At 48.0% G+C, this 23,192-nt stretch overlaps 12 protein-coding genes across 12 annotated transcripts; 5 read left to right on the top strand and 7 right to left on the bottom strand.

Moving 5' to 3' along the window:
* Positions 1-583: 583 nt before the first annotated feature.
* Positions 584-2,437, top strand: N7516_001220 (uncharacterized protein; the record flags this gene model as incomplete). The annotated part of the gene is made up of 7 exons (XM_057213942.1): positions 584-635; positions 930-1,058; positions 1,129-1,134; positions 1,190-1,350; positions 1,760-1,833; positions 1,894-1,990; positions 2,045-2,437. The coding sequence occupies 7 exons, from the start codon at positions 584-586 to the stop codon at positions 2,435-2,437; spliced, it is 912 nt and encodes a 303-aa protein (XP_057075825.1).
* A 757-nt stretch (positions 2,438-3,194) lies between these two features.
* N7516_001219 (dihydroneopterin aldolase family protein) lies at positions 3,195-4,230 on the top strand (the record flags this gene model as incomplete). Its single annotated transcript, XM_057213941.1, has 2 exons — positions 3,195-3,953; positions 4,048-4,230. 2 exons carry the CDS (start codon positions 3,195-3,197, stop codon positions 4,228-4,230), a joined length of 942 nt encoding a protein of 313 aa, XP_057075824.1.
* Positions 4,231-6,799: 2,569 nt separating this feature from the next.
* On the top strand, positions 6,800-7,283 carry N7516_001218 (GFA family protein; the record flags this gene model as incomplete). Its single annotated transcript, XM_057213940.1, has 2 exons — positions 6,800-6,877; positions 6,939-7,283. The coding sequence occupies 2 exons, from the start codon at positions 6,800-6,802 to the stop codon at positions 7,281-7,283; spliced, it is 423 nt and encodes a 140-aa protein (XP_057075823.1).
* A 147-nt stretch (positions 7,284-7,430) lies between these two features.
* On the bottom strand, positions 7,431-8,783 carry N7516_001217 (uncharacterized protein; the record flags this gene model as incomplete). Its single annotated transcript, XM_057213939.1, has 2 exons — positions 7,431-8,114; positions 8,181-8,783. The coding sequence occupies 2 exons, from the start codon at positions 8,781-8,783 to the stop codon at positions 7,431-7,433; spliced, it is 1,287 nt and encodes a 428-aa protein (XP_057075822.1).
* Positions 8,784-9,542: 759 nt separating this feature from the next.
* On the bottom strand, positions 9,543-10,487 carry N7516_001216 (PLP-dependent cysteine synthase family protein; the record flags this gene model as incomplete). The annotated part of the gene is made up of 1 exon (XM_057213938.1): positions 9,543-10,487. One exon carries the CDS (start codon positions 10,485-10,487, stop codon positions 9,543-9,545), a length of 945 nt encoding a protein of 314 aa, XP_057075821.1.
* A 107-nt stretch (positions 10,488-10,594) lies between these two features.
* Positions 10,595-11,154, bottom strand: N7516_001215 (uncharacterized protein; the record flags this gene model as incomplete). Its single annotated transcript, XM_057213937.1, has 2 exons — positions 10,595-11,088; positions 11,142-11,154. The coding sequence occupies 2 exons, from the start codon at positions 11,152-11,154 to the stop codon at positions 10,595-10,597; spliced, it is 507 nt and encodes a 168-aa protein (XP_057075820.1).
* Positions 11,155-11,471: 317 nt separating this feature from the next.
* N7516_001214 (uncharacterized protein) lies at positions 11,472-11,948 on the bottom strand (the record flags this gene model as incomplete). The annotated part of the gene is made up of 1 exon (XM_057213936.1): positions 11,472-11,948. The coding sequence occupies one exon, from the start codon at positions 11,946-11,948 to the stop codon at positions 11,472-11,474; it is 477 nt and encodes a 158-aa protein (XP_057075819.1).
* A 1,204-nt stretch (positions 11,949-13,152) lies between these two features.
* Positions 13,153-13,795, top strand: N7516_001213 (uncharacterized protein; the record flags this gene model as incomplete). Its single annotated transcript, XM_057213935.1, has 3 exons — positions 13,153-13,351; positions 13,465-13,469; positions 13,607-13,795. The coding sequence occupies 3 exons, from the start codon at positions 13,153-13,155 to the stop codon at positions 13,793-13,795; spliced, it is 393 nt and encodes a 130-aa protein (XP_057075818.1).
* Positions 13,796-13,810: 15 nt separating this feature from the next.
* Positions 13,811-15,614, top strand: N7516_001212 (uncharacterized protein; the record flags this gene model as incomplete). The annotated part of the gene is made up of 2 exons (XM_057213934.1): positions 13,811-14,341; positions 15,579-15,614. The coding sequence occupies 2 exons, from the start codon at positions 13,811-13,813 to the stop codon at positions 15,612-15,614; spliced, it is 567 nt and encodes a 188-aa protein (XP_057075817.1).
* A 407-nt stretch (positions 15,615-16,021) lies between these two features.
* Positions 16,022-17,506, bottom strand: N7516_001211 (uncharacterized protein; the record flags this gene model as incomplete). The annotated part of the gene is made up of 1 exon (XM_057213933.1): positions 16,022-17,506. One exon carries the CDS (start codon positions 17,504-17,506, stop codon positions 16,022-16,024), a length of 1,485 nt encoding a protein of 494 aa, XP_057075816.1.
* Positions 17,507-18,135: 629 nt separating this feature from the next.
* N7516_001210 (ELL-associated factor) lies at positions 18,136-19,380 on the bottom strand (the record flags this gene model as incomplete). Its single annotated transcript, XM_057213932.1, has 1 exon — positions 18,136-19,380. One exon carries the CDS (start codon positions 19,378-19,380, stop codon positions 18,136-18,138), a length of 1,245 nt encoding a protein of 414 aa, XP_057075815.1.
* A 717-nt stretch (positions 19,381-20,097) lies between these two features.
* On the bottom strand, positions 20,098-21,933 carry N7516_001209 (carbohydrate-binding module family 48 protein; the record flags this gene model as incomplete). The annotated part of the gene is made up of 4 exons (XM_057213931.1): positions 21,895-21,933; positions 21,662-21,794; positions 21,193-21,419; positions 20,098-21,157 (listed from the first exon to the last, which is right to left on the bottom strand). Exons 1-4 carry the CDS (start codon positions 21,915-21,917, stop codon positions 20,098-20,100), a joined length of 1,443 nt encoding a protein of 480 aa, XP_057075814.1. The 5' UTR covers positions 21,918-21,933.
* Positions 21,934-23,192: the final 1,259 nt, after the last annotated feature.

Below are 23,192 nucleotides of genomic sequence, written 5' to 3'. Positions count from 1 at the left end.
AAGTGAACAAAAAAAAAAAAAAGACCCCATGGGGTTTGGCAGAACCGTGGAATGCCAGTGGAGAGAGTCCACGAGGGATAAGCCTTGCTTCCTTATACTTCATTCGGATATATTCTATAACTAGTTATACCTAGGTATGATTCAACATATAATCTATAACCTATAATTTATACTAGATACTAGATACTCTACAGAACTAAATGTTTCATATTATTTCTCTTCCCCTCTCTATGTTCTATGGTGGAACCACGTGGATCAGAAAAAAGTGAGGCGGCCAAAGTTTCTCAACTGTCCACCGCCAGACGGTACTTTCTACCTTTTTCCTCCCCTCTCTCTTTTCCGTATCTTTTGTATTTGTTTTTTGATATTCTGCTTTGCTGTTCGACCTTGCAGTACTTTACAGTACACCCGTTCTCTCTGATTGTTTTTTATCAGGTTACACGTTACACGCTTTCCTGCAGCAACACCACATCTCACAGCCTCTTGCTGCATTCCCGCCTTTTCGATCTCTCCCATATTCTCTACGATTTTCTTTAACCAGATTTTCTTCCACTTATCGCCCATCAGTTATTTCAGACCAGCCATGACTGAGGTGTCTTCGACCCGCCTTTATCTTGGGAACCTTCCCCGCAACGGTATGCTAGCACCTGACTGTCCCTCTTCCCTGAGCTTTGGAGAACACACGCACCACCTTGCATGATTCGGTCGCTTCCCTAGTTCCCCAAAAGTTCCATGTGCTCTGATCCCTCGTATGCTCGATGTGGAATGCCACCCTCGGTCCACCCTTCCCCGAGTTGAGCAAATGGGAGCTTCAGCTACGCTATCCACATGGAACGGGGACAGCTTTCGCCGCGGATGACCATCTGACTAGTGCTTTGGGAATCACCATTTGAGAAGTGATGTGCTAATCTTTTTATTACTTATCTCAGTAACTAAAAGCGACATCGAGGAACATTTCAGCAGCCATGGCTCCGGCAAGATCACGGAGATCAAGCTGATGAACGGTTTCGGCTTCATCGAATATGACGACCAGCTGGACGCCAGAGATATTGTGCCCGGTAATGATGGCTGAATCGCTCATCTTATTCCCTTTATTTGCGCAGACTTGCTAACATTAGTTTCCTGCAGCGTTCCGTATGTCCCCATGACTTCTCCGCCGATGACCTCTCCCCGCTTATCAATACCACAGACGGCAGTGACTTCAAGGGCGAGCGACTCACCGTTCAGTTTGCACGCGGTCCTCGCCGCAAGGAGGCCTTCCCGGGACCACCAGACCGCAATGCTCTCCCCCGTCCACGTCGCACTATGTTCCGCATGCAGATTTCCGGTCTTCCAGAAACAAGTTGGCAGGTTAGCAGCCCAAGTCCATTCCTCCCCGGGGTTTCTGATGTAGTTTCCTCAAACCTGTCTCTTTACTCAGCCCACACATGCTTCCAGTCCATTGTCCTTGAGGCCATCGGTTGAGCCAAGGATCCTGGAGTACTAATCCATCAGCACTCCTCTCCTGGTAACTGAGAACTGCTTCTATAGCGTTTTCTTTTGCCTCGAGATTTGAGATTTGCTCCTTAATCCTTGCATACTCACCACACATTGTTGTCAAACCCCCATGGAACCTTTCCTGGGACTTTTGGATGCCGATATAAGATGGCCATTCCGGATATACCTCCTCGGACTGGACATGAAGTGCTTACCTTTTCTCTTACACCATTTACCGGACACGTTACCTTTCCTGGACCTGGACTCACCATGCATTAAATAGGACTTGAAAGACTTCGCCCGCCAGTCTGGTCTGGACGTCGTTTACTCTGAGACTGGCCGTGAACAGGGCAGAGGGTAGGTGGACCATTGTATTCCACGAGAGAGAGCCTTTCAATCCATTGACATTTGACCAAGGTTTGTGGAATTTGAAACCGCCAACGACTTGAAGACCGCCGTGGAGAAACTGGACCAGCGAGAGTTTAAGGGCTCCGTCGTCTCTTGTGTCGCCGATGTAAGCGCCCAACCTGGCTCGGACCTGGAGGAACCCCCTCTCACCAACTCCCAGATTCAAACCTTTGAGGAACGCCCCGTTCGTGACCCATACCGGTCTCGTTCCCCACCGCGTCGCCCCTACCCTGCCACCATGGAGGAGTACGACCGCCGGATCCCTCCCCCACGTGGCTACAGTCCTCGGGAGCACTACCGTGAGCGGTCGCCAATCCCAATCCGCCGCGATCCCTACTATGAACGGGATGGCTATGCCCGCCGGACTCCCCCTCGCCCTCGGATGGAAGACTACCCACCTCCACGTCGTCCCTACGATGACCCCTATGAGGCCCGGCCTCCCCCACCTCCTCGCCACTATGATGATCCTTACCTAGCTGCCCGCGGTTACGGCCGTCCTCGCTCTCCGCCGAGAGGCGAGTATGTGCCTTACGACCGTCCTCGCTACTGGTAGATGGCGTCGGGTCTTCGTTGATTGGACTTACTGCATATTCTTCCCGTTCTACCATCATTTTTTTGTTGACCTCCTTCGCCAAATACCCGCAACGTCTCGTATTGATTTCATGGGATCATGATCTTTTTTCACCTGCCGAGGGTTCATTCAGCATGTTCTCGCGGCCGGGTGCTTTTCTTTCTTCCTGGCGACTGGACAGCGCGAGTTCTGAAATATTTCTTTCTATCCTGGTAACTTTAGGATGGCTGAAGGCTGTGGTTATCGCCCTATGGTCTTATCCATCCTGGACTATTGTATGTGTGTTAGCACCTGGAAATCTTAATTCACTTTGATTTGTTTCTTAGCTGTAGCATTCCTGATGCCCCGTTGCTTCGTGCTTCCAACACGGCTTATCTTTGAATAGCTCGTTGGGTGAAGGCTTGTTGTCTGTTGTCATTCACTACGTTGAAGTCGAAATATATATTGGAAGACCCCACCAAACTCCAATTGTAGCATTTATAGTTAAGAGGAATACATGCAATATCCCATGATATTCCATTAATCTTCTCTATTTAATTTATAATTCTACAACAAATATCAAATATCAAATATCAACCAAAATGCGGAAAAAGCCGTGTGGGTTTCGCCGTCATGATCTACAATCGCTCACGAGTGCCCCGCCAAAAAAACCAGACCCCTCAGCTTCCCTTCGATTTAGTATTGTTTACGCCGTCGCAATAACCTCTCTCCTAAAACCACAAACGTAACCCCAACAACCATGACCGACCAACCAATCCAACTCCCACCCCGCCCAGATGTCCTTGACAACGTCCGTCTCCGCGACATCGAGCTCCCCCTCCCCTGCGCGCCAGAAGCCTGGCACCGCCAGGGAAAGTCGCAACCATGCACCGCAACCCTCAAGCTCTCCTACTCCTCAATAATCACAGCCGCGGAAACCGACAACGTCTCCCTGACTCTCGACTACGGCAAGCTCTTCCGCCGACTAGAAAACGACGTGCGCAACATGGGCGAGAACATCTCATCCCCATCCCACCCCTCCCAGCGACTAATCAGCCTGGAAGGGACGCGACGCGAGGAAATGCAGAGCCGCGGACTAGGCCAAGACCCGCGCGTGATAGCGGGTGTTGTTGCGGATGCCGGGTTAGGTCTGTTGGAGACTACGTCTGCTGCTACTGCGGCCAGGCAGCCGAATCCTATCTCGGCGGCTTATGGGGAGTGCGAGGTCTTGCTGCATTTGCCTAAGGCTTTGTTGCGTGCGGATGACGGGCTTCGGTATCGTGGGGTTATTGCGCTTGGGGAGGAGGTTATAGGTGGGGAGGCGCGCGGATTGGTGGTTTTGGAGGAGGAGTTCCGGATTGACGGGATTAGGTGCTATGCTATCTTGGGTGTGAATCCTCATGAGAGACTTGAGAAGCAGGCTGTTGTTGTTGGTCTTACGTTCCAGGGTCCTGGGCAGCTTGCTTGGGGGTCGACTGTTGTTGATACTTACCAGGCTGTGACAAGGGCTGTGGCTGAGGTATGCGGTTGACTCCCTTTTTTTTTTTGTTCTGTGATGCTTTTGTTGGTGTCTTTTTCTGGGGCCTATTTGCTGACTTGACTTGGGATTATAGAAGGTTGATCAGACTGATTTCCAGTCTGTAGAATCTTTGGCTACGTTCATTGCTCGCATTGTGACTGTGGACTTTGGCAATGAGCGTGTGACAGTCAAGGTGGAGAAGCCAAGTGCTCTCGCTTTTGTCCAGTGGTCTGGTGTGGAGATTACTCGCTCAAAGGCTTTCTTCGAGAACCGTTAAGTGCCGTGTACTCCGTAAGTGATTTCATGTTATAAAGGAGGCTGCAGTATGCAAGATCGACACTCATATGCAAGTTGGTGTACCCAGGGGCATAGTGGCCAGGGTTACTTTCAGATTTAATGCATACTGTGATGCCTTAATGCCTTAATGCTTTAATTTGGCCTTATTTAGCCTTATGTTGGCCTTAATCCTGACCGCTTTTAGATCTAGGATATAGTGTATTGTAAAGCCTTCGGCACGGAATAACTAGTTCGCCGGACGAACACCTCACTCCGTCAAGATAAGCTCAATAGATTTGGTTTTTATTGTATAAAATAGAGAATTAGTAGTTTATTTAACATGAGAGTGTTTTGATTTTTTAAGTCCCTGGTACGTTAGCGAAAAATGAATGTAGGTATAGTCTCAAATTCATATATCTACGCATCTTGACCTATGTTCTAGTTAGCGTATATTGTACCATAAAACCTACCTCTTAAAAATATAAAACCCTCTTATATTAGATAAACTTGAAAACCAAATCCATTGAGCTTATATTGGTGGAGTAAAGTGATAAGGCAGTTGTCGAATTTTCATAGGGGTATCACTAAATTCAGGTTCAAACCGCCTAAGAATCATGCGATGTATGGATTTGTATGGTAGAAATAGCTTCATATTCATAGGGCTAGATACTGTCTAAGGCAGATATTCAGGCACCCGCCGCGGGAAGCTGTAATTGTAATTCAGGTATGTATCTTGATTTTTCTGCCATACCAAATTAGGGCATTAAGGCATCACAGTATGCATTAAATCTGAAAGTAACCCTGGCCACTATGCCCCTGGGTAAGTTGGTGGCTGTAGTTGCAACATAAAAATGGAATCAATTAATCATTGATTAGTTATATTGCAACATAAAATGGATTTTCAATTAATCATTATAAATATTAATGTAACCATATATCTGATACAAATATATGGTAAATATCACCTAGATCTTAGTTTTTTATCCTTCATGGTTTTTCCTATGATCATAATACAATTCTTTCCTGCAACCGATTTGCAACTGATTTACAACTGATTTCCAAAATTCTTTTCTCTCAATTTTGATTTCCCTATAACCTCTCATAGGTTATGAGCCCGGCTCATTTCATTTTTTTCTTTTGTTTTATAGAAAGATTTATGTTTGATCTTTCTATAACAAAATTGACTCCTTCCGAAACGTTGAACTACACCTTTCTATATACATTGATAGTACTGTGTATAGAATCATGGCCTCTCTCGAAAAAATACAAATTCAAAAGCTCCGAGGTTCTGAAAACTATTCAATCTGGGCAATCAGAGTGAAAGCAGTTCTTACCAAAGAAGAGCTTATTGGAACAATTCGCCAACAAGCCACTATAGGTAGTAAAAATGATAGAGCTCTCTCTATTATACAATTACTATGTGATGATGGTCCACTTCTATATATCAAAGATATTTCAGTTGCAAAGCAGGCCTGGGAAAAACTCTAGGAAATCTATTATCCAAAAGGTTTCACCACTGAATATCTAACTTTGAAAGAATTCTTCAACACTCAATTGGATGATTTTCATACCATAGAAGAATATCTTAACAAAGTTAAAATATTAGTGGATGATCTATCAAGCAAAGATATTACTTTACCTAAACAGGTAGTAATTGCATGGGTTTTAAACAGCCTAAGTGAAGATTATGAATCATTGATTCAATCTATCATTCAATCTCTACAGAGAGATCCAAATTCATATACATCAGAGACCCTATTTTCAAGACTTATTGATGAATCCCGTGGAATTCAACAACTAAGCAACACCAAGCTTATGGTTGCACAAAAATCCAAAAATGCATGGAAGAAAAAACCTTTCAACAATCCCTATTGTGAACATTGCAAGGTGACAACACATGCCACTACAAATTGCTGGTTTTTATTCCCAGATCAAGCCCCAAAAGGCTTTACACCCAGACGTCAATCTGATTCGAATCCAAATTCAACTTCAACTTCAACTTCAAGAATCAAAAACTACAGGGTTGAAAAACTAGAAAACAAAAATCACCTACAAAGAAGGATGAGAATGTCGAAACTGCACTAGTTTCAATCGAAAACGAACAAAACGATTTGAGGCTGTGTGAGGCTGTCTTAGGCGGATCTGTAAAACCACTTGGCGATATATCAAGGCTTAGTGTAAGCAAAAGGACTGTAATATCAAGATAAATGAAATAGCATGCAATAGCCGTGCCAGGATGCAAAATCTATAAATCAGGATCTTTTGTATGACTTACCTATACAACAATTGGGTTGATTTCCTTTAAACGAATTCACCGAGCCACCGTGAGATCTAACCTCAAATGCTGGCAGACACCCGGCTCGGTCTAAAGTCGGGTACCTAGGTAGGGTAGGGTAGGGTAAGGTAGGGTAGGTAGGTATATATCAGGGTTGGCTCGGAAAGCTAGCTCAGAAGGGAAGTCCCAGTGGAGTCGATGAAATCAAAAAGCATATAACTCCCCATACCAGCCCCTCTAGACTACATGTAGACTATCAACATTTCGTTGCAATTTCACTTAAGGTTTATTCATCATGAGTAGCACCACCACCACCGGAAGCTGCCTCTGCAACGCATGCACCTACGCCTACACTGGCTCACCAGCACTCAAAGTAAGCAAGCTTTTTTTTTATCTACTCTCCTCCTTCAGTTCCGTGTTAATTCTCAACTCAGGCCATATGTCATTGCATCTCTTGCCGCAAGATATCCGGCGGAAGCAATACAGTCAACTACGCTGTACCGGAAGTCAACTTCGGCGTTACGGGAGGAAGCCCCAAGTGGTTTTCAAAGGACCATGAGTACGGCATGGTCCTCACGGTATTCTTCTGCCCAGACTGTGGAAGTACACTGTGGAAAGAAGCCACGGCTGAGCAGTTGAAGGGGTTCAAGCTCGTGCAGGCGGGGACGTTGACCGAGTCGGAGAAGTTGGATGATGGCGTTGATGCGGAATTTTATACTACTACTAGGGTGCCTTGGCTTGTTGCTCTGAGTGGTGTTGACAAGCGAGCTGAGTTCTAGATCGATGGCAACAACAGAAATGGGAATGGGTTGCGCGTGTTGACTCGGGGGCTGAGCGAGTGAAGGATTTATTTCTTGTTCTTGATCCTCCAAAATGCATGGCCATATTATACATGCTGAGATATTCCAGTGACTGTGCGTAAATTATCATATCCAAGGCTCTTCTTCATCTTCTTCATCTTTCCACCCAAGCCGATGAAGGTAGGCCATAGCCCGTGTCTTTTGCTTCTCAGAAAGACTATGCCGCCGTACCATCTCCAGTGGGAAAACAAGCTGCATACACGAGCCGTCGTTGAGTCTACTCTGAAGATCGCGCTGGAATAGAGTGTCTGCAAAATCTAACAAATCGGAGGCCCTAATCACAGCCTCAGACTCGACCACGACATGGTTTTCTGCTGCCATCTGAAGCTTCAGCTTAAGATCATTGATCATAATCTGGATTGAGTGAAACATGACCGCAGGTATAGCGGAGCAAAAGTCGCCTCCACCAAGCCAGATTTCGTCATTCAGTCGTTCGAATTCGATTGACTGGAAGGCGAGACAGTTTGAGGCGATTGTCTGGGTTGAGTAGGACTCGTGGAGTTCGCGGAGATACATGCGTTCGCTGTTGGTGAGGCTCTCTGTGAGGTTCTCTAATAATCCGAGTATCGAGCGAGGATCTTCGTTCTTGTACTCCTCACCGCTCTTGTATCGTTGAAGTAGTCCGACAATCTTGTGGATTACGTCGAGAATAACGTCTAGTGCTGTTTTTTTCGAGTGAGCGAACGGTATCTCGCACCAGTCCGACGAGGCAAAACACGACTGCTCCTGGGTTCTAATAGATGTTTGGGCCTGCAGCAGTATGTATATCAGCCTCAATATCTAGATTCTAAACCCGTTGACCTCCAGCAGACTCACCAGTAACAACCGCACCGAGCGGAATATGAGATGAACCGCTCCAACCTGGCAGTTCTGCGGCCCCCTCAGTACTAAGAGCTGGGCTGTTCCTCGTAAATGCGCCAACCAGCTTCCTGTCGCAGCTGGATTTATAAGCTCATAATACATTAGCATAAGCGAGGTGCAAATATCCTGATCGGTAGGTATTTCTTGTGCGGCAATTGCTGGCCGATTAAATCCTGCCAGCCACTGGCTCATGTAGATCCTCTGGCCATGAAGCGCACATGCATAGTATTGGCCAGCCTCGTGGCACAGAGCCTTTTGCTTGGATACCTGTGCGTAGAAGGCAAGCGTCGTTGCTCGAATCGACGACCTAAGGGTCTTCGAGGATGATATCCATGAGAGTAGATATCTCGTCCAGGAATCAGGCTGCGTCAGCTTGGAACCTGACTGGGAGAATGACTCGATGAAATTAGACAAGAGGGCCTGCTCAAACAAGTGGTGTGGGGACGGCTCGGCTGGGAGACATGGAGGTGCATGCTCAGGAGTGATATCATTGCTTTCCTGGAAAGAATTGGAGGCCTGTTTAGGCTGCCCACTGGGGTCGGGGCTAGCATTGACCATAAACAGGCCATTGTAGACGCCGGGACACGGCTTTTTGATTCGTCTGCATTGGGAACATGCTGGACGACCCTCGTCGCACTTAGAACTCAATCTCATTACTATAAATCATACAAAACAAATAAAATATTACTCACCTTGATCTTGCGCCGTAAACACTGGGAGCAGCCCCTACTTCTGCTCACTGACCGAACCATGGATTTCGCCACCGTCAGGATACAGTTTCATCTAGGAGACAAGGAGTCCACCCCGACTTCCATTTGATAGTAACGGTTGATATAATGGGCAGTATCCTTCAGCTCCTTGTGAACAACGAGTGGACGAGTCGGGAAATGTCGCATGAAGTTAGTTTAACGAGACACGCAGCTAGTGGAGAAACTAAAAGACAGTCCGTTCAATCCATCTTCATCCATAGCCCCACTGCACTGTTCGGGCTAGTTTTGCGGGCGAGCCGCTGATACCCGATACAACCTCACCTAGCAGACCTCCGGACATTCATTGAAATGTTGTTTACAAGTCAATTTAAAGAGAAGATTACGAGTGTATATGATCCTAATACCCCTCTATGCCATTGTACGCTTCATCAGTCCACAAGCTTAGCCAATTTACGGATTGCTAATCACATACAACATCCATGGAGATATAGTTCATTTGCCGTTTTGCCTCGGAAAGCTAGCCTGAAAAGGCAAGGCGGGATGTTAAAATCTCAGATAATTATGGGGTACTTGATACGATGAGGTAAAGCGGAAAGCCATTCTTCCATTATTTATCTGCAAACAAGCTTCCATTCAAGTATTTGAGTCCCGTGTCTGCTGCTACAGTGACGACTCTTTTACCAGGGCCGAGCTGTTTAGCCAGTTTGATCGCAGCCACGACGTTGAGGCCAGTTGATGTCCCAACCAACAATCCTTCTTCCTTGGCGAGACGCCGACACATGCTCCGACCTTCTTCCTCGGAGATTGCAAGTGCTTCGTCGTACAGCTGACGATCAAGGTGTGGCGGAATGTATCCAATGCCAATGCCTTCCACGCTGTGAGGACCAGGGCGATTTTCAGTGATTGTAGGTGAAGACGCCGGTTCAACAACAGCGATATGGGTCTCTGCCCACTTTGATTTCAGAACCCGTGCCACACCCATAACCATACCGGCAGTTCCAACAGCGCCACAAAATGCATCAATTCCCTGGGGAAATTGCTCGACTAGCTCGTGGCCAATAGTCTCGTATCCAATCAGAGAATCTTTGCTGATGAACTGGTTGGTGAAGTAATAATTATCGGCTTTGGCAACCTGTTCCGCGCGTTGTATCATAGAAGGAATGAGAGTTGGGGTAATAGCCCCAGTCGGACTGTGAACCAGGTCGAGTAACGCACCAAAGGCGCTCATAGTTCGCAGCTTCTCAGTCGCAAACGCATTGGATGAGACCACATGGAATTGATAGCCTTTTACCGCGCATAGAAATGCTAGTGAGGAGCCTGTGCTTCCGCCTGTGGCCTCCACAATCGCCATGCCTGGTCTCAGATCTCCCCGACATTCAGCCTCTTCGATCATTGACTTCGCCATGCGATCTTTGTATGAACCAGTTGGGTTGGCAGATTCAATTTTCAGGAAGATTTGGGCACAATGGTCGGGCACGACATTACGAAGGCGTACCACTGGGGTGTTCCCGATCAACATCAAGGAGGTAGAAACTGGAGGACGAGCAGTCATGGCGTGCTGGTTAGGAAGGCACTCCCAACTCGTACGAGCGGAATCGATGACAATAACTGAGGGGTAATCATGGGGAATAGTGACCCATTAAATAGCCCAACGTGAAATCAGCCGGGCATCGACTTCCGGGAAAGTGAGGGGAAATTCAAAGACCGCTTCTGGGAGAGCATGTCGTGTGGGATTTTGAGTTCGCGACGAAGTAAGAGGACAGCAAATTGGTGCTGTGGGCCCAGGATGTAGAACGGTTCATATCCATTCATGTTGCTTGATGCTTTCCACACTGATTCTGCCATCCTTGAAAGTAATGGCGCCATAATGGCCCTAAGTAAATAGCAAGCCGTCGATTCCTTTGGCGATCCGATTGCAGCCGCGGCGTAGACTAGAGCGAGAAAAAGCATGTTTCCAGTCTGATTAGATGCGAAACATCCATAATCCACGCAAGAAGCAGCATCTTGAATGCCAGTAGCAAATGATAGAAGCACTAGCTCGCTCTCTCGCAAAAGATCCTCTTTGATATTGTTCATCAAGTAAAGCCACAATTTTGACCTTTGCTTAAGCTCTCCTGTCACGTACGCAGTGGGGAGAGTGGAAGTATCGTACCCTGCAAAGCAATTAACAATGTGGAGTGCTGCATATAGTCGAATGGTGTCGTACCTGAGTCTCTCATTTTTGTTTCTTGGTTTATGAACATTGAATTCGAAGTAGAGGAAAGTGTAAATCCTGGTTACTGTCTCAGATATCAGACTATTTTCGAAGAATTAATTACCGAATAAATCACTCAAGTCCTTTGTCGTCAGGAACTACCTAGGCACGTCGTAGATTGGTCCTTGTTAGATTCGAGATGTAATTATATGTCCATGACTCGCTGGGGAGCCAAAAGGAGAAAGACACGTGAATAACACCAGACTTTGTATACCCTCAACAATGATATGTAACCGAATCTATTTGTTTTACATATTTCTCAAAACACGACGTGAGAATATTTTACCCCAACTTGAGGGTCATACCAAACACTCCGAGCGAACCAAGTGTGACAAAGATAGGCCCCCAGATTGAAGGGACATAACGTCCTAACAATAGATTTCTCCGAGTGGAAGTATACCGGGCCAGTGAATACCCAAACGACCAAATACTGATGACCTGGCATACGCGGCTAGCGACATGATCATTCGCGTACTCAAGAAGAATTGGCGTGTTCTCTGTCTGTCTGTTTGATAAAGTTCTCTCGGATTTGGTTTCCAATGATGCTTTGGAAGCTGCGGCTGTCTCCTCGCGGTGTTTTCGGTTGAAGATGTTGTCAATGATATCAAGTCGAGCGAGAGCAAGTGACATAGCCGCAAAGGCTAGCCCAAAACGGTTCCAAGACAGAAAGGTTCGTTCGTTAGCCTGGTGGTCGCGTAGTTCCGATCCCTTGTTGGCTACCGGTTGAGACAATAAACGACGGAATAGGTGTCGGTTCATTCTGACCGGTGTGTGGTTTGTATGGGGACAATTTTGAAGTTTGAAATCAATGAACTGGAAGTTTTTCTTTTGGTGGTGGTCAATTCTCGAAGGGTCCGTAAGGAAAGTTCATCTGAAGAAAGCCGACGAGGCTGGATTCATATTCTAGCGAATTAGTCGGTTAGAAAAAAGCTCTGGAGAACAACTCTGGTTTGACGCGTGAAGATCTGATGTTCGCGTCGGCTTAATCGGGGTTCGGTGCGGGTCTCGACTCGGGACTCTTCGGGATTCTTGGTCCCCGAACGCCGTTTAAAGTCATTTGTATATTACGATAGTTCACCCTATACAACTACAAGTAGCTTGTCGTCGTTCTAGATATCAAGATCAACTATGACAGCATTCAGGGGCTGCCTGAGGCTCTTTCCAACCCAGATTCCCTTGTATTGACTATCCACAGCTATAATACCTCAACAGAAGATATTATAAAACGAATAGAGTTCTCTGCTCTTTCCTACGCCCCTTCGGCATAATATATTTTCTTAATAATGTATAGTACTCCAGAAAATGAGGGTAGTAGTAGTAATACTATCAACGAACTAACTACCACAGTATAAACGACCTTAAAGGGGCTAATCCCTTCTAGGTATAGTCTGAGGTAGGCATTGAACACTAAGAATGTGTGACCACGTGATCCTGAATGGCTGCCTGGTTTGTCAGGCTAGTAATGCCCACATGTTTATCCCCTCTCTCCTCCCCAGTCTTCTGTTAGCAGTCAATACAGTCTTTCCACTGCTCTTTGTTCCGTTCCACCAACACTAAGTAACCAGAGAGCATCCAATAAGCACCCAATAAGCACCCACTAAGCACTCACTGAGCATCAGTCATCCTACACGTGACTGATCTGAGTCCGTGCTAACATCTACTCAGTGAGCCTAAGCCTGAGCACCCTCATAAATGCGGTGGCAGTAGCTCAAATAGAAACGCCCCAGCCACCAGGGAATACTTAGGTATCCAGTACGTAGTTATATATTGTTGTAGGTTGTAACTAGATGCATGTTAAAGTCAGCATCTGACACGTGAAACCCCAATTAGGACTAGTGGCTCAGCCCCCGGATCTACGCCTGAAATCCGATTTTCTGCAGGATCTCGCAGTTTTCTTGCTTTGTTCCACTTCCTGGGGAAGAAAAACTGTTAATCTCTACTTTGCTAAAATTCTTCATTCTCTATGTGCCCATCTGTGCCTTCGTCTTTGCCTTTGATTTCGCTTACTGGCTTCCTGGCCAACCTTGATCCATATCCCTCCCTTCTGAACCTCGATTCGCCTGCTCCTGACATTTCCAAAGTGTCACCATATTCAGTGCTGTCCCCTTTCGCCTTGGCCTTCGACTCCTCGACCAGCGAGGTGACTTGGCTAGGGGTCCCGGGTCCGTCCTGAAGAAGGGCGGACGGTAAACCTGCTCGGGAGATTCAAGGCTAGTCTGTCGACTAGTTCGAGCACTGAAGGAAAACCGTGCTTTGGTGCAATAAATTCTGCAAGTTGAAGTACGTGTCTTTGATCCTCCTTTCATTTGCTATTTTTATTTTTATTTTTTTTTCAATTTCTTTTACGTTTTACCTTGGCGATAATTAGTGGGGGTTGTGGGAAAACCCTCAAATACCCCTCTATTCATTATTTACAGTCGATATCCAAGATCGAAGCGATTGAAGCTAACCGGGTACCTCTATGTGAACAGCGACTACGAGATAGGTATTCCGAATACCTTGCTACCATTCCTTACCACCGCATAAGGTCAATCGTCGACCCTGCGGTTATCGCCGGCGCTTTTCCCCAAATTGTTTCGCTTTACTCGCGGACCTATCACAGGTGATACAACAAAAGCATCATGCCTTCCTCGAATGCCGACGACCTGTCGGTCGGAGACGTGTTCGCTCCGCAAGCCGACGGTGAACAGTCCGCCATTGACATCCCAGCCAATCACCGTCGCCCCAATGCACACATGGGCACTATGTCACCCCCAGAGCAGACAGCCAAGGGATTAAATGGGTTTGCGAACAAGACTCTCAACGAGAACAAACAGCGACGGAAGAAGAATAAGAACCAATTCGGGCCGACATGCGCAACCGTTCGTGGTTTCACTCTGGCATCCGGCGACGAGGAATCGGACTTCTCCGCTGCGAGCTCACGTACACCCTCTCGACCTCCCACTGCACTTGATGGCGCCAGCCCACTGGCACAGGCATCCACAGGCCATGGGGTCAGCGCATTGAAGCTTCAACTCAGCACTCTGAATCTGTCCGACGACACAGCTAGTAGCGGACTTGTCTCCAAAACCCCCAGTGCTGCCAGTGTTTACTCCGACAGCGACCAGACCGAGATCTTGACCAGCTATGAAATCCCTCTAGATCAGGACTTTGTTAGTTCCGACGCTGTGCAACCAGAGACACTGGACGATCGCAATGCGGATGTCCTAGGCATGAATCCGGATTTGCGCAATCAACTGTGCCGCAAGATGACAGCAGAGGACTTCGTGCCTATCCTATGCCTAGGCAAGGGCTCATTTGGAACTGTGTTGCTGGTGCGCCACGTCCTCACGGGCAAGCTCTACGCCCAGAAACAATTCCGGAAGGCTTCTCTCACTGTCCACAAAAGGCTAGTCGAGCAGACTAAGACAGAGCGCACAATCCTGGAAAGTGTCAACCGCCACCCCTTTGTCGTGAAGCTATTCTATGCCTTCCAAGACCACGAGAAGCTCTACTTGATCCTGGAGTACGCGCAAGGCGGCGAACTCTTCCACCACCTAGCCATGGAACGCATGTTCGAAGAAGATGCAGCAGCCTTCTACATGGCAGAGATGGTACTTGCACTAGCACACCTTCACCAAAACGTCGGCGTTCTCTACCGCGACCTAAAGCCCGAGAATTGTCTCCTAGATGCGCAAGGCCACCTCCTCCTCACCGATTTCGGACTCAGCAAGATCGCACTTAGCGACGACGACCGCTGCAATTCCCTCCTCGGCACAATCGACTACATGGCACCGGAAGTGATCCAAGGCAGGCCATACGGCAAAGCATGCGACTGGTGGTCCCTCGGCGCACTGGGCTACGACCTTCTCACCGGCTCACCCCCATTCCGCGGAAACAACCACGCAAAGCTACAAGAGAAGATCGTCAAGCAAAAGCTCGTGCTCCCTTATTTCCTTGGACCCGACGCAAAGGATCTTCTCACCCGTCTTCTCCGTAAGGAACCCTCCAAGCGTCTCGGATACCACATGCAGAAGGACCTGCAGACAATCAAGAAGCATCGCTTCTTCCGCAAAATCGATTGGGCTGCCCTTGAGCGCCGCGAGCTCGACCCGCCTATCCAGCCTATCGTCACCGACCCCGCTCTCGCGGAGAACTTCTCCGTTGATTTCACCCATCTCCCGCTTAGCCCTACGATCACTGCCACCGGCTTTGATGAGTACTATGGCAAGGGGCAGGATTTCCCGGGCGGAAAGGGCGCGGATGACAACAATGTTGGTGCTGAGAGTAATCCGTTCGGTGGATTCAGCTATGTTGCTTCGAGCAGCTTGCTGGATCATGGCTTGGGTGTTACGACTGCTGGATATTGAATTGAAGTTGCGAGTTTTGACTGAGGATAATTGAGAAGAGAATGGTGAAGATGAAAGTGAGAACGAAGATAATTGATAATGCATATTTCGCATCAAGGTGTCCCGGTGTGCCGGTTTTCGTACATTGCGTACATTGCATTGCATGTCATGCTCATACATGTATGTGTCTTTTTGTAACTATCCTTTTCATGGCGAGTTACTTTAATGTTGTCTTGTTCTGAACATTTGAAGCAATACAAAACACATGCAGTATGTACCGACTGGACGCAACCATTGGAATTATTCATAAAATACTTCGTTTACAGCCCTAATAAACCAGGATGCAGGACAACCTTGGTACACCTGGATTAGTAAAGTTGGCAAAATAAAAAGAGAGAAATTGGATTCTCTGTGGATTTCATTCATTCTCACTCATAAATGGTGTTAAGGCCAGCCACACTTCTCCAAGAGCGGCCCGATAGACCCAATTTTTAGGCTCAGATCTTAGATCTCGCCTTCTTCACTTCCAGCATTATCATCATCAGCCTCGCCCTCCTCTCTCTCCTCTTTCTGGGAGTCTAGTTTACTCCGATAATCCGTATCTGCCGTAGGCGCGGGATCATGCAGCGGGGGATGTGCGACTGGAACGACATGTTGCTGTTCTTCAGGGACTTCGCCTTCTTCGGCGCTGGAATCTTCTTTTGGAGGGGAGTGTGCAGAGGGTTTCGGTCCTGGCTTCTCCCCCGTGATTGACAGGGAGTTGAATTTAGGTGTGGCTTTTGTTTGGGATAATGCGGCTGCGGGGACGCGTGGGCGGGAGGGTGCTGGAGGGTTTGTTTTTTGGTCGGTTGAGAGAGTCACTTCGTGGGAGGGTGTTATGGTGCGCTGGCGCTTAGGGGATCGATCGTGGTCACCGTTCCCATTGAGGGTTGAATGGGTTTTGTTTTGTGGGGAGGGTGGGTGTGATTGTGTGCTGGGGTGAGATTCGGGTTCGCGCGAGCGTTTACGGCCATTGGTAGCCGTATCTGATGTGACAGTGAGAGTTGGAGGGGTGGTGGATTGTTGCTCTGAGGCGGATTTTGTAGGATCGGTATCGAAGATGCGGGTTGGGTCATTGGGGTTCGGGGTTGAGTCTGAAAGCGCGAATTCCGGGTAGCCCTTGCTGAGGCTTTGCTGGACGCGCTCGTAGATCTTGACGATGAAGGTACAGGCGCGGATCAGGTCGTCGAGATGGACGTCGATCTGCTCCCACCAGGGTCTGCCTTCGGCGTCGTCGGGGAAGGCGACTTTGCAGTGGCGGGCTGCGGCGTACAGGGCCGCGGCGGCGATGACGCGGGGTGGGAATTGGAGGCAGAGGACGGTGTAGGTTGAGTCGTTGAGGAAGGAGTAGGTGGAGTGTCGTAAAGCCCTGTTGTCGGTGACGCCTAGGAAGACGGAATAGTCCCAGAGGATGCGGTAGGGGGACTCGACCTGTAGGTCAAAGCAGAGGTACTCAAGCATGACGCTCTCGTTCTGCAGGATCAGGTCGCGCCATTTCCAGTAATCCTTGGACTGCTCGTCGACAATTAGGTTTGGCTGCTTCATGGCGACGCGGCAGCATGCAATGACGAAATCTTTCATGCGGCGCATGGCCTCGTCCACCTTGAACGCGACGAACAGGGCCACCGCGGCGATCACCTTTGGGTGCATCAGGTCTGACCCCATCTCCGGATATTGGCCCATCAACGAATAGCGCATGAGGAAGCGGTGCATGTACACCGTGGCGGTCATTGAGGTCTGCGGGGGCATCTTCAACATCACGCTCACTTGCCAAATGAACTCGACTGCACGGTGTCGAATGTAGTCCTCTTTCCCGCGTTCGATCTTATCAATGCGCGATGGCGTGCGCTCGAATTCTTCTTCGGTGAAGAGCCATTTTTGCTGCTCTGCTTCCAACACCGGGTTTGGCAGGCCGGGGATTCGTCGCTTCGGTGGTGTCGAAGAAGCCATGGCTGTGCGAAGTGAAGAGGGAAAAGACGAATCAGGTTGACGAGGAGTTGTTCACAAAGCGGCGACAGAGATGAAACGCATCCGGCGCGCCTTATAAGGAATAGCTCGCGTGACTGGTTAACAATAATCGTTATCGTTCCAAATGTCACAGTCGTCAAGGCAAATCTAGCATGGCGGAGCTTTCTATCGCATTGCGGATATGATAGTTCACGACGGTGTTCGGAGAATTGGAGAAGAGAAGTCAGGGATAATCAATATATAAACATCACAGTGCTGTCTGAATATTGAGCACTATCAGATAACCTGCAAGGCGGCAAAGATCTCCGTATTGACGCAGTCGACAAGGGAAGCTTTTGGTCGGAAAAATAGTATTTCCGATTAGAACTATTTATCCGCTTCAATGTAAGAGATGTGACCATTAACTAACTAGTTAGTTACATTATTATGTCTATGGAAGAAGTACAAGTTTAATAGATTCTCATGTAAATTCCATTGGTCATTGCTATGCAATTACATTTCTCGAAACAATAAACAATTACAATTGGTATATAGTACTTTGGATCAAAGTCCGTCCTGGCGCCACGCTGATAGATGCAATAGACAAAACAAAAGATAGGCCAAATAGACATTTACTCCTCCTCACTGACTTCACTCTCGTCATCACTGGGAACATACTGCCTGGTCGTGGGCTGACTGTACTGGTGGCTCCGAGCTTCTTCTTCACGAGCACTTTGTTCAAACGCGGCTTCCATCTCCGCCGCTAAAGCATCATCATCTTCGACTTCGTCCTCTTGAGTAGCCGCACCTGTATGGGCCGAAGAAGTAGGTGGAGCTGTATTGCCAACTGGAGCTGTATTGCCAACCGGGGAAGGTAGACTAAACTCCCCAACGTCTTCATCCCCATCGTCGTCTGCTGGAGTATTATTGGACGAGAAGTAAGTCCGGTCCACAAAGGGCCGCGGAGGTGGAGATCCCATATCAATGATGAGATCTCCGTCAACAATGATGTTCGAGCTGGGAGACTGCCCAGCTTGTTGTGATCCCGTGCCTATATCGGACGGCGACGAGCGAGAACCCTCGTGCTCAGGCGGGTCGGGATAGCTAACAGGCTCGGCTGGCTCGGCAGGCGCGTGTACTTTGGCTGGTGCTTTTGTTGGCGGTTTCTTCTGTCGCAGTGGGTTTGCTTGTGTTTGTGTTTGTGTTTGTGTTTGTGCTTTGGGTCGAGGTGGTGCAGGTCTAGGCGCAGGTCTGGCAGCCGGCATCAAGGGTGTGCTGGCCCTGCTGGTAGCAAGTTCTGGGGTGCTGTGGCCTGAGGGTGGCTTGTCATCCTCCCGGCGATTCTTCGGGAGGAAATGTCGGAAGTCGTAAGGATTATTATCGTCGGCCGGTCCCTCGTCCTCGCTGGCACTCCCTCCGTGCCGGTCTTCTCCCGAGGTTGCTGGTTCATCCTCTTCCTTGATCTGCAGTTGTTCGTATTGCTCGCGGACCTGCTTTTCCGTCTTTCCTGGAGCCGACCGTAGATTAAAGTTCAAGGTTGTCGAGACCGGCTCCAGAACGAAGACTTTCCGCTCCGGGTCGAAGATGAGCACCAGACTTCGCTCGCTCGATGGATCCTCGCTGCCTTTGTATGAATAGGACAATGTTTGATCGGCGTTCGGGGCCTTATCAGTAACGGCGAGGTCATAGAGGTCGGCCGATCGGGAGTGGGTGATGGTGGAACGTTGTTGTGAGGTGGCCGACTTGGATTTGTGGTTGTAGTTGACGTTGATCAGTCGACTCGTGTTGGGGTTTCGAGCGAGCCTTTCCCCCAGCACAATTGGGTATTCGGCCTGCTTTGTCGGGTCGATCATGGCGGATAATGTGGGGGTAGCCATATTTGCACTCACGGGAAGTGAAGAGACCCCCAGAATTCAAGTCTGTACGATACAAAGAAGGGAAGATGAAGAGGGAAAAGGGAAAAGGGAAAAGAAGATTGGAAATCCCCAAAGTCGGGGAAAGGTTGAGGTGGAGAAGAGCGGAATTGGGAAACGGGCTTCTTCTCCCCACTCATACAAGGGCGATTAATATAGATTGTTTGGATCCTTGCCTACTTTCTTGGTTCTTGGGGTCTTTTCTTTCTATTCTACGATTCGAGATTGGATTTATTAATCTCATGTATTTCATATGTTTCATATGCTTCAATGTTTGTGGAAATCAACATGCTTATACTCCGAGTTCTGTACTACATTTTTACGCAGCGAGGGCTTCGGCTCCGACTTCGGCTTTCATGATAAAGGCATAAACTAGGATATAAACAATTATAGAACACATAATAGCACGGTACTTCCATTAGACGATAATTACTAGCCGAGGCATAAACAAAAACGCGATTGGCAGAAAATACAATGCAGAAATACAATGCAGTAAAACAGGACAGTAAAGCAGGGCAGGAGGAGGTATCCAGAAACAAAGAATGCGAGGCATCATAGGAGAACAAACAAACAAAAAGCATGGGATATCTGTCAGCTGTTACAGCCAAGACTATACCACCCCGGTATGATTGGGATCAAAGAACAGATCCCAATCTCGGATATTTGACATTTCCGAGTCATTTATTTAAGCTTCTCCTTGAGCTTTCCGAAAAAGCCACTCAGGCGGTGCTTCTTCTTCTTGTCAATGGTAGAAGCACCTTCAGTGCTCTGGGATTGTTTGGGAGACGGCTCGGCGGTCTTTGCGGTCGAAGTAGCAGGAGCTTGAGTAGACTCGGCTCCAGTCGCCACAGTGGGATTTGCGGGCTTTGCAGCCGGAGTAGCAGGTGTATGAGCAGACTCAACTCCCGTCGCAGCACTAGGGCTTGTAGGCTGCGCAGTCGTGGGAGCCGTGGTTTTGGGAGTCGAGGTTTCAACAGTCGAACTAGTCTCAGGGCCAGTTGTGACAGTGGGCCCACTGGACTCGGTGTTCTTTAGTGCGGAAGATGGAGTAGCAGCAGCAAAGCCGCGGTCCAGTGGAGGGGTCGAAAGCGGCGACACATCTGCCGAGTCTACGCCACTAGCAACAGCGAGATGGGGCGCAACGGGCTGGTTGGCCGCCGTGACGGTAGGTGCCGGAGCACCTCCGGACTCTTCAACAGGGATCTTCTTGTGCAGTTCCTCCTCGATAGCATGCTTCTCGTCTACCGCTTCCTGGTTGGCAGCAGCCTCCGGGTCCTTGTGGGCCTCGGCCAACGAGTCCTTCACCACCCGAGGGACCTCCTCGACGGGGTTATCGTCGTTGGTCTGCTTGCCCTTTGACTCCAGCGGCACACCAGCAGCCAGTGCTGCCGTGGTCGAGTCAAGGCCGGCGGACTGAATGTGGTATCCTGGGTCGGCCAGCGCTGCCTGATGAGCTGGACCTCCGGTATAAATCGGCTCGGACTCATTGATTGCGGCGCGTTGCGCGGGTCCACCGATCGGAAGACTGGATTCGGGAATCATGTTGTTTGTGATTGGGGGGAGGGTATATGGGAGATCGCCAGGGTTAGTGTTCCCAGCGCCAGTAGGGAGAGTTTGGCCCTTCTCATATGACTCCTTGTCCAAAGTGACAGCGGAGTCAACGGTGTTATTGTGGATGGTGCTATGATGAGGGACTTCGTCGCCCGGGTTCAGATTGACGGGGTTGCCATAACCCCCGAAGCTGGAATGGGATCCACGGAAAAGGCCTGTTCGGACTCTTGTCCCGGAGTATCTGGGAAGCTACCAGGTAAATCCCCATTGGGCTCCTTGGGAACGTTGGCAGCAAGAGCTGCGGTTGTCGAATCAGGAGTTACGCCAGACATGGTGGGGGCGAAGTCAGCGTCCTTGATCTCTTCGGGTAGAAGCACGTTGTTGATGTTGTTATGTCCGTCGTTTTCTTCACGTACGTTGGGATCTGTAGTCCAAATACCGTCGACAACAAACTATTTTATTTTTAAATATTTTTTTTTTTCTGGTCAGCGAGGAATCTTTGAATAGTTGGGAACCTTGGGATTGCGGGATTGCGACTTTATAAATGAGGGAAAGCGGCACAGGTGACGTCAGTGGAAGTAGCCCTGTTGCCTAAGGCTCACCGCCATCCAATCCTACAGGGAAAGAAGGGTAAAGGCGAAAAGTGAAGGTGCGAGAAAGAAAAGAAAAAAAAAAAAAATAGTAAGCGCCATACCTTGTAGTGGACTTTTTGTACGGGAGATATCGTCACTTCCTTGATAAAGATATCGCCCACACGGTCCAGTTTCACCGTCTTACCCCAATCATCGAAATTGCCTGTAACGAACACCTCGCTCGCATTGTAAGGCCTGCAAATAACCGTCTTAGCATTGTACCACGAGGATGTCGAGAAATGCCGAGAAACTGATATCTCTAGCTAAGGGGGTCATGTTGAGAAGTTTGACTTACCACTGAAATGTAAAAGTCCCCATCTTGATACAGTGAAAATTGAAAACAGAAATAGTAGAAGAAGACAGGGGAAAAAAAAAAAAAAAAAAAGGCTGTAGTGTATTGGGACTAAATTGGTGGGGGGATGTGACACAGACCAGTACCTGACCCTGGAGAGGACTTAGCGCCTATATCAATTTTTGATTCTCATGCATGTCCCAATGTGGAAGCCATGGAGATATCTCTACCTAAAGGCCATATATAACTATCAAGGGGTTGGTTGGGGGGGCGAACCGTGGCTATGGCCGGGTCTATGCGTCCGCTCTAGACTTTCCGTTTGTATGACGCCATGAGCTTTGGGGTTAGGTATCTTATTATTTAGCTTATAGCTTACTCTTATTATATAGCACATACGTTGTAGTAATATTAAGCGATAGATTATATTCTAACAATTAACATTTCCCCCAAGGCTACATCGATATGGAACATCTAAAGCTTTTTAAAAGTTTCCACAATTTTGCGGTTCTGCAAAGTATTTTCTCCACTGAGAAGATTCTAAGGTGACATTAGAAAAACGGGCGAGTCCATGACATATGTGACCTGGGAACTTCCCAAGGTTCCCGAGGTTGCCACTAAAGTGGCGAATATGCAATTCTAGAAGACGCCTGGAAGGGCCTCAAGCTTTGGCCCTTTTCTTAATCTTATACCTAGGTAGTAAGGTTATTTTAGAAGCTATTATAAGTTACTATAACTTACTATATAATTATACAATATACGGGAGTGAGTCATGCCGATCCCAGTACTCTCCACATATACTGACAAAGTAGTACATAATAAATACAACATAGTATAACCAGTACATAACTAACTAGTTAACTAGTTATAACTAGCATAGTATGATGTTCATAGTGAATTTCAAGCGCCAATGATCGACGAAGCTCAGACCAACTTTAGTGTGTCTTCTACCCCTCATCTTTCCAATTCCAATTCTTAAGTATTTCCCACCTCTTGTCTTCACTTTTTTGGTAAAGCTGTAAAGCTTTCCGGACCGAGCCTCATTTTAGCAGGTAATTCCCCCGTTTCACTTCTATTCACTTGCTTTATTTCATTTTAATTTCCGAGACATGGAGAAGAAAGAAAAGAAAGAAAGAAAGAAAGAAAAGAAAAAAGAAAAGAAAAAAGAAAAGAAAAAGAGAGAGAGAGAGAGAGACAGAGACGAGGTCATGCAGGATGCCTACAAATTAGACTCCAACCAATAATCCCCCACTGTCTGCCCCTCCGTTGCTTCCATATTACTCTCTCTCTACCTTTTCTACCTC

This window comes from Penicillium verrucosum (assembly GCF_028828655.1).
Source record: "Penicillium verrucosum strain IBT 35672 chromosome Unknown utg000001l_segment0_segment0, whole genome shotgun sequence".
NCBI lineage: Eukaryota > Fungi > Ascomycota > Eurotiomycetes > Eurotiales > Aspergillaceae > Penicillium > Penicillium verrucosum.
The sequence above is the reverse complement of the archived record's forward strand: the minus strand, read 5'-3'. Positions and strand labels throughout refer to the sequence as shown.